This window comes from Sinocyclocheilus anshuiensis, unplaced genomic scaffold, assembly GCF_001515605.1.
Source record: "Sinocyclocheilus anshuiensis isolate Anshui unplaced genomic scaffold, SAMN03320099.WGS_v1.1 scaffold315, whole genome shotgun sequence".
NCBI lineage: Eukaryota > Metazoa > Chordata > Actinopteri > Cypriniformes > Cyprinidae > Sinocyclocheilus > Sinocyclocheilus anshuiensis.
In genome coordinates this window covers 1,362,220-1,371,843 of record NW_015548210.1, presented here as the reverse complement: position 1 = coordinate 1,371,843, position 9,624 = coordinate 1,362,220, and the positions used below count along the sequence as shown (strand labels likewise).

The following is a 9,624-nucleotide window of genomic DNA, read 5'->3' as shown; positions in this document are numbered from 1 at the left end:
TGTCAACATATTCTGTTACACCAAATACACAAAATAATGATCTTTAAAAAAGCATCATATGACCCCTTTAATACCTATAGTTGCCAAGGAAGCCTTTCTGAGAGACAGGTTTACATTTAGGTGCTACTCAATGGCAGAAACAGAAGGACAGCTGAATGTGCACTGCAAGGGCCAATCACATCAGCCCTCAGCATACATTACATCAAACGGAGTGCCTGCAATGTCAGAGCATCGGCATCTCTTGAGTTTGACAGCCAGATCAGCTGTTTGGCATATCCAAAGCATGCTTGACTAACACGCTGCGACACAATGTTACAGTCTGGTGCCAATAGAAAGAGTTCTTATTTGTTTTGATATTAGTTTCAATATCTTAATACACAATCAGGGCTGTGGTTTATTGTTGATAAGCTGATTTCTCACGTCCTTCGAATTACACCACTGACCTTCTGGATACTGGCGAGTACTGGCAGTACTAACACCACCCAACGGGTTTAGAAGTCCCAATCTATTATAGCCTTACATCGTAATGCAAAGCTTGAAATGTTATTCTAAAAGCATGCAATGAGGATTAAAAAGAATCTATGACATCATCCCTCTGGACAGCAAGATTCTAATGTTGGAGTTTTGGTTTGAGCATTCGTTTAGATTCACATTTCGAGACGGTTTTAGTTGTGCAAACAGGGCAGTGACTGTTTTCGAGTCTCCCTGATCATACTTCCTCTTTATCAGTCTGAACAGCACTGTGTAGGCCATCAGATAGGATATCTTTACACTACTGCCCTTCCTGATTGAGGTGGTATTTTGATGGGGTTATTGGCGGAAGAGCAAAAAGTGATCCAAGACATTTAATAACACTGTCTTTCTGGATTTTCTTGGGTTGGTCTATTTGCAAAAGCAACTATGAAATCAATTGACCTTCTTTAATCTCTAACAAACACTAACATATTTGTTATATAACACATTTGTTATGAAACTAACTAGTATCTATTATGATGCAACTAGTACTAGACCGAAAAATTACTAGTAATCCACTATTCATTCGATTTCAGTACTGTCCTTTGCTACTAGTCAGAATCTCAATAGAGTAACTATTTTATTGATTCTAGCAACAAACAGCACTTTTTTATTGAATTCTATGGGGATCTGTGGTTCATTTATTAACTATTCACTTCAGACTAGTGTGTATTTCAATTGTTGCTGGTAAATATTCTAGTTCACTACCAAAGAAACAATAGGTACTAGTTAGTATTCTTTTGTTTATTGTAACAATTCAAACTGTTACTAGTATATAGAATATTGCAATCTGTTATTAGTAACTATGAAATAGTTATCTGTCAGTATATGCCTACAAACAAAAGAATAAGTACTACTGAGTACTAATTTAAGTATCAAAAGAACGATCGTCTTAATAATAGGTGCCAGTCATATTGAAAACGTTTTTTCTCTTTTGGTTACGTTTTAGTAATAGCAAAAACTACTAGAAACATAAAAATAGATATTATTTCGTTTCACAGAACATTATATTTTATCGTAAACACCACTAAACCTTTTGCAGAACGAGTAAATACTTACCATGTCAACTGGGATGTTGCCCGTCATCTTTGAAATATCTGTCGGATCTTCACTTTAGATTAAAAGTTGTTTTTCTTCCTTCAGTTTGCTTAAGAAACAAAGTTTTGACAGCAGATGACTTGTGGTAAAGCAGTTGTTCATGCAGAGATCACTCGGCTGGTTATTCCTGTAGGTTCGCTGGTAGAGGTAGTTAAGCGCAGGCAGGAATAGGTTGTTCTTCTTCAGACAGGCTTCTGACTTCTTGCTTTTTCATGGCATAAACTTCAAAACGGAGAAAATAATAATTTGTGGATTTTATATTTATGTGGGAGGACCCCCTCCCATCCTGAAATAAAAAGAATATATATTAGGAAAAATGTGCCTACGCCATAGGAAAACAAAACAATACTACAAGTCAGCCCTTGGTATTTGCAAATATACCGATAAATTAGTTCCTCGCGAGTCCGCAATAAAAATAGACCCTCGCCTGGTTGAAAAAATGCTGCAATTCGACGGTTTTTCAGTATTATATCCGTCTTCGTCTGCGCTCGCTCTCTGCTGTCATCCTGCCTCAAAAAAACATGGCGGCAGTTGACTGGGGGAAAGGCTGAACGTGGGGAAACCGGAGCTGGTGAGGCAGATAAAAACGGCGCGATGTCGATCGGTATGTGTGCGCGCGGATGAATACGTCCCCCAGCAGTTAAAGGAAGAGGTGGGGAGAGAGAGAGAGAGAGAGAGAGAGAGAGAGAAAGAGAGGCTGTGAGAAAAAAGGATAGAGAGAGAGAGAGAGAGAGAGAGAGAGAGAGAGACCACAAATCCATGCGCGCCCGTAAACGAATTAGAGGGAAGGATTTGGGAACTTCAGAGTATATAATGCTAAATATTAAACTAAAAACATAATCAGCCTAATGTTGTTTTGTGTTCTGTTTTATTATGTTATTATTCAGTTATTTACCACATAGGCTAGTTCTCACCAATAGTTTACCTGTGGCATTTGTACTAAGACCATATGACCACAAGTAAAACCATGGACGGCTCTTCATTTGTTAGATCAATGTAACTTTGTTTTATACCCTGCTGGAAAGAAAAGCCTAACATGGTTTGCTGGTTTAAGCTGGTCTAAGCTTGTCTCACAAGCCTTGCCAAGCTGTTACTCAGCTGGTTTAGCAGGCTGGCAAGCTGGTACCCCATCCTCACCAGCTGAAAAGCTCTTAAAATCCTTATCAAACCAGCCGACAGGCCAGCAAACCATCGTAAGGTGGTTTAAGCTATCTGTTTTGCAGCAATTTGTTCAGGAATTTGTTAGGAACAGCATAGAGGTCTTGTACAACTGCGTTGTTCCTAAAGAATAAATAACTTAAATAAATAATATATTCACTTGTTATATCATTCTTGTTATTATTATTATATATTTGTAGCTGCTGTTTTTGCTTATACTGCATGTGCTCCTGTTATTATTTAAATGTTCTCCTTATATTGTTACTTCATGTAGAATGCTGTCCATGCGTAAATCACATCATGCGATAGTTACACTATAGTAACTTTGTTCTGCTTCTTCTGAGGCATAGACCTTTTTTATTAATACAATAGACAGAATAGTATTAATGGTGATATATATAGCCTATACCTAATGATATTATTGAATTATATCTGTAATTTTATGATACAATCTGTTCCTGTGGAGAAAATCGAAATAAAGAAAAAAAAATGGATATAAAATTGAGATCAGAAGCACATATTCCTGAAAACTATTAGAAATAATACAGAACAGGTATTTAAGTAAAATCAATGTCGGATATTTTGTTTTTGTCACTGACATAAGCAAAACAAGCAAGTACAATATCTTCAGTCTCATCTTCACAATATTCTAATGTAATTTGACAGGCACTTTTGTATGTGCTTATAGCTATTCCATTAATAAATTTACAATGAAAGTTAAATGCTGTGTGTGCGCACATGTCTGCATGTGTGGCCCTGTCTTGAAAGCATGAGGTCTATATCTGTGCTGTTGACTCTACTATGGTCTTGCGCAGTGTTGAGAGGAATTCATCCTGACGTGGGGTGTCAGACCTACAGATACTCGAGAGGATTAACTCTTTAATCTGTCACTGATTCTTCTGTGCTGCCTCCAAAAACGCTTTTGTTCTCCTGTGTGCCATTTCAATCTCCTGTCAGAACAAAATACAGCCACAAATGCCATCAAAACCACACGACTGTGAATAAATATGCATACGCAGGGGTTTTAAACAGGTGTGTGTGTGTTTGTGTGTATATGGGGCTGTCGGGTAGACCGAGATCATAATCTGTTTTACGACTGTGTTGACGTTTAGACAAACATATAACTACTTCCTTTGTTTGATTGCGAATGTTAATCTCTGTAATAGTGTGTTTACATAGAAGCCATTGAGTACAAACTGACACACACACACACACACACACACACACACACACACACGGACACACAACACACAAGGAAATCAATTACTGTGGATTATATGTGTCAAGGTCCAAGGATTGAATGACATAGGAAGCCTTCTCCATTGCAGACATAAGAGCATATAGGTAGAGCTAAAGTGAGATTAGGTCCAGAATAAGCACAGATGCTCTGAGTGGCAGCTTAGTGCTGTGGCACCAGACCGGAGGGTTTTACATGACTGCCTTTGATAAACAAAGACTTTCCAAACTACTGTTAGAGTTGCATGCACTCCTCAAAGTACAAAAAGAGCGCTCTGAACACATTATCGACAGTCTGCTTGGTCCTTCTGGTGTTTGTTGTTTTGTGTATTTGCAAATTATGACAATCTCACAGCTTTGAGAAACTGAGAGTAGTGCTATATGCATTAGTCACAACCAGAGAACGCCATCTCAGATAGAGACGTAACCCTGAGGAAAACGTTATTGCTCAGGGGTGCAAACGTTAAAGCTCAGGAGATCTCACTTATTCTTTAAATAGAAGCTCTGTCTCAGATGTTTCTCCTAATTAATTATATACAGTAAGAGAGATTTAATGCTGATAGTGTAACACAAAATTTGTGATATTTGTTTCTTTTGTAAAACACAGTAAAATCAGTAATATTATTACAACTTAAAATGACTGTTTTATATTTTAATATATTATGAAATTTTATTTACGCCAGTGATGGCAAAGCTGAATTTTCAGCAGCCATTACTCCCGTCTTCATTGTCACATGATCCTTCAGAAATCAGAAAGTATGTCAAGAGTTGAACAGGAAAAATTCCTTAACATTGTATTTGCACTCTTGTTTCTGGTTGATAATTAACATTGTAAAAGTTGGCTTTTAAACTGCCTTGAACATTGATCCTTGACTCAATATTTGTAATGAAAACATGATAATCATGTAAACAGTTTCTTCTTCCATCTGAGATTTACAATAAGTAGTGAGGAACTAATTTAGATCTAGGTTGTGTGTGTGCTGATGTGTGTGTTTGAAACTGTGGTTGGTCTCGCATTACATTATATCTAAACATAAACCTGTTTATGCCTCTCTCATCACGTGTCTGAACCTTTCCATGAAGCTTTTGGCTCTGCCAGTTTGGTCTGTGTCTGAATGATCTTTTGAAGCACAGGTACCACAATTTTTACTGTGTGTGACTATTGCCCAAATCGCCATGGCAGCCACCATTTTCTGTTTTTCTTTCCAACTCAGAGCAAAACCTTCTGGGATACTCCCTAAACATTTCCACTGTTTCAATAGCAGCTTTGAAACTGGCCATTCATAATGCTCCTTAAAGGAATAATTCACCTGAAAATGCAACTTCTGTCATAATTTACTCACCCTCACTTCATTCCAAACCCGTATGATTTACTTTCTTCTGTGGAACACAAAAAGAGAAGTTTAGAAGAATGTTCACGCTGCTCCATATATATGAAAGTAAATGAGGATGCATTCTGTCAAGGTACAAAAACAAGAGCATAACAACACAAAAAGCTACCATACGTCTTCAAAAGACTTGAAATACAGAATAAGAATCATATAGACAACTTTTATAGTACTTCTATAGTGTTTTTGTATTTTTAAGAGCCCATTCACAACCAATTATCCTGAGAGAAACAACAGCTCAGAAATTCTGCTGAACATTTGTGTTCCACAGAAGAAAAAACATTATAGGACTGACATGAGGGTGACTAAATGATGACAAACACACGAAAAATTACTAATAATGAATTTCATTTTGCACTTTTTTGGCATTTCGGTTCTATAGATTATACTACATTGCCTTTTAAAAGTGTCTGTGAGACAAGGAGCTTTTCTGCTTCGCAGAATCTTGGTTTTTAACCATTCCTGAACTCATTTTAGGCTTCATATAACATGGCTTTTACTGTAAAGCCTGTGTAAAGTCCAGCCAGACACAAGATTAGTGCATACCAGGCTGGGTGTGGCCATAATGACAGTATTACCTCAACACAACAACAGCGATAAATACATTGTATTATAAAGGGTGGAGACACAGTGTATGTTTCATCTGTTTGAAACGTAGCCTTACTTGAGGGCTCATGTTTACATTTTCCCATGGAATCCTCAATGGCTTTAATGTCTTGAAAACGATCTGCCCTCACAAGCGATTAACCTTTTACCTTTAACCAGAAATATTCCTCAACTCAACAGATGTTACTTTGTCCATCATCTGTGACATCATCTGCTGACATCATGTGGGCAGCCTTGTCTAATACTGCTTAAACCCACCTCATTTGTGGGGAAAAAAATCCCACATCATACTGTACAGCTGTAGGGGTTGGTGTGACAGAGCAACTTGACATCCCATTTTGAGTTCCTTCGACATTAGTGATGATGACAGGAAGCTGCAAATAACCAGACCACCTTGCAGGACCTCAGTTAGCATTGGCGTAATGCGAATCCTCACGCAGGTCTAATATCGACCCTTATCTAATGAGGCCTCTAGTCATGTGTGGCCACAAACAAGCGAGGAGGATTTTCTAGGTTTCAACAAGGGGTTGACCTTCTTCTTGTAAATTGGCCTGGGATGAACAATTCAGGATTAGGATGCCGGTTGGGAGGCAGTTCCTATTGAAAGAATAGCACAAAATCAAATAGCAGTTATTACTGGGAATATTAATCGTGCAGATGGCAGACTGATCTCATGCATTCAACACAAAGACAGGCCTGGAGGCTTTAGAGGGAGTATTTTTTACTGCTTCAGGGTTATTATAGAGCTGGAACTAAAACTAAAACCATGCAAAAATATTATTAGAAATAAAATTATTTTATTTCAGCTAGTTACCAATGTAACATTTCTCCTTTTCATTTAGTTTCACTTGATGTACTAACATGACTTAAACTGAAAAAAAATAAAAATAAACTACACAGATGTATTTTTAAAAACTAATAAAAGTGACAAAACAACATTTTAGTAGTTTTGTGTTGTTTTTGCCCATTTTCTTTCTATGTCTATATAGTATTTTATTTACTTTTCTTTTTTCTTTAAAATTGAAATGATAATGGAATATACAAAAATAAAAACTAATTCAAAAACACTGGTGTCCCTTATGAAAAATGACCATGGTTTTACCACAGATAAAACCCAAAAAATAATGGTTACTATAGTTAAATCATGGTAACCACAAATTAACCATGGTTTCGCTACACTAACCATAGTTTAACCATGATATTTGTAGTAAAACTCTGGTTATACAAATAGTAATCAACACACCAAAAACACAGTTACTACACTTTTACTACAATAAAACCATGGTTAATTTTCGTAAGGGTGATACGGATATAAACAATTGTACTTTTATTCCATTAGTTGAACAACTGAAGGTCTGAGACTGAACTTGGCATTTCAGTAAGTTTACTGGAAGCGTTTAATATTACTACGTGATTCAAGCACGTGTTCGGAGTACTCTGCGTCCATATTTAGGGGTTGAAATGTTGCCCGGGAGCTCATGGTGCACTGTTTATGTCTGTTGGGCATGGGGTGTTATATCACGGAGAAGGATGTCTGGCTTACTGTTTGTTAACAAACGATGTTGATTAGGTCTGATATTGTTTAGCTGTCTCCCCCTTCAGGGATATCCTGTATCTCACTAACAATGTCAGAGCACAGCAGTCCGGCAGAGCTGAACATGCTGGGCTCCTCTGATGAGAGGGAGACCCTAGTGATTTGAATTTTGGCTCTGTCACTGATTATGGCGGCAGCCCAGAAACGACAGTTCCGTCCGGTTATGCAGAAAAAGAACAGCAAGAAAACCTAGTGAGCATACATATTTGTAAAATAACTGTAATAAATACATAATAAGAATAAACATATAATTGTAATATATACAATTTTGTTTGCAATATATGTAATATATATTAATAATATGTAATATTTTATGTCATACTTACAGACATTTCATAAAATTAAATGTCATACATTAAATATTAATGGTACATATTATTGATATTCCATTATTAAATAATACATATTAATGTTAATAACAGTAACACACAATGTACATACATTTATTCTATGATTGAAATATATTTTCATATATATTCATATATTACATATATATAAAATTTTGTTTTTAATATAGGTTTATTTTAGCACATCTATATTACTTTATATTACATTACATATTATATATTAAATTATTATTAGAATTATTAAAAATTTATAGTAACATACAAATACATTGGTGTATACACATATTTATATATGTATATACAAAATACACACACACACATATATATATATATATATATATATAATGTATGTGTGTGTATATTTTTTAAATATATGTATTTTAGTATATACATCATTGTATATACTGATTTAATATAGTAAATATAAATTATTGCTATTATTCATATAATATTAATATATTTATTAATCATATACAATTATTATTGTTGTTGTTTTTGTTATTTTTGCAATAAATATATGAATTGGAATGAATAAACAGTATGTAATAAAGTTACAATACAGATATAAATATTACTGTATAAATAAATATTGTTAAATTTAATGTTAATATTTATTTGACAGACAGACAGACAGACAGATAGACAGATAGATAGATAGATAGATAGATGATAGATAGATAGATAGATAGATAGATAGATAGATAGATAGATAGATAGATAGATAGATAGATAGATAATAAACATTCTACACTAGCTGTGTATATAGTTGTTAAGTCAGATGGTAGTTAGGATTATCATATGAGATATGAGGTATAGAAAAAAGGCTGTGCAACAGTACATTTACACAGTAATTGCCCTCAATTTCAATAAAATTCAACAAAGATTGAATGTTATTACCCATGTAGGCCTTTTTGAGACCGTCCCACAGGCTTTCAAACTGGTCATATTACAGCGTGTATTCATTTCAGGAAACTCTGTTCTCTCTAAGGCACTGGGGGTCACATGTGTAAAACAGGAAATTTGGTGATGAAGAGCAACAACCAACAAAAGCATCATCTCATGGGACGTATTAGAAACTGCAACACAGCTGAGGTCTGAAACCAAGAGCAGAAGCACATAATGCAAAGAAGTATCAAATTCAGCACAGTAGCCTTCTTCAAACTCTCCTTCCTCTCAAAACTACTCATTCTATATAAACGCAACAGATATATCGACTCAGCGTGTTTTTTCTAATAGATAAAATCCATTAAAGCATCTACATCTGTCTGGGGCCAGATGCTGTGGAGGAGTAACTGGTCAGAGTCTGTACCACTAAATCCTCAAGTTGCATACTATAGAATCTACACCACTAAACTAAAGATATATTCTCAGAATGCACTTGGTGATTAGAAACAGGCAGTTATGGATGAGTAAAAATAGATGCATTTGACGCCATCTGGAACATCTGCCTTTAATCCAACACCCCACACACACCAAGCATGCAACACTGTCATCAGAGCCGTCATGTAACTTATTATATTTTTATAGGTGTATACATATACATATATATATATTTTTTAACCTTAAACCGCATAAACATTTCATTACACTAAATACACAAAATAATGTTATTTTTAGCAACATCATATGACCCCTTTAAACATATAAATTAATAGAAAAGTTTAAACTTATGTAAAAATCTTCT

The 9,624-nt window shown here is 35.4% G+C and overlaps 1 protein-coding gene across 1 annotated transcript in view; it reads right to left on the bottom strand.

Moving 5' to 3' along the window:
- The window catches only part of LOC107653761 (ubiquitin-like protein 3), a 26,459-nt gene extending 24,205 nt beyond the window's left edge, over positions 1-2,254 (bottom strand). Inside the window, exons 1-2 of the mRNA XM_016440583.1 lie at positions 1,993-2,254; positions 1,573-1,897 (exon numbers count right to left, since the gene is read on the bottom strand). Of these exons, the coding sequence (XP_016296069.1) occupies positions 1,573-1,599 (27 nt within the window). The 5' untranslated portion in view covers positions 1,600-1,897; positions 1,993-2,254. The remainder of the gene's footprint in view (positions 1-1,572; positions 1,898-1,992) is intronic.
- Positions 2,255-9,624: the final 7,370 nt, after the last annotated feature.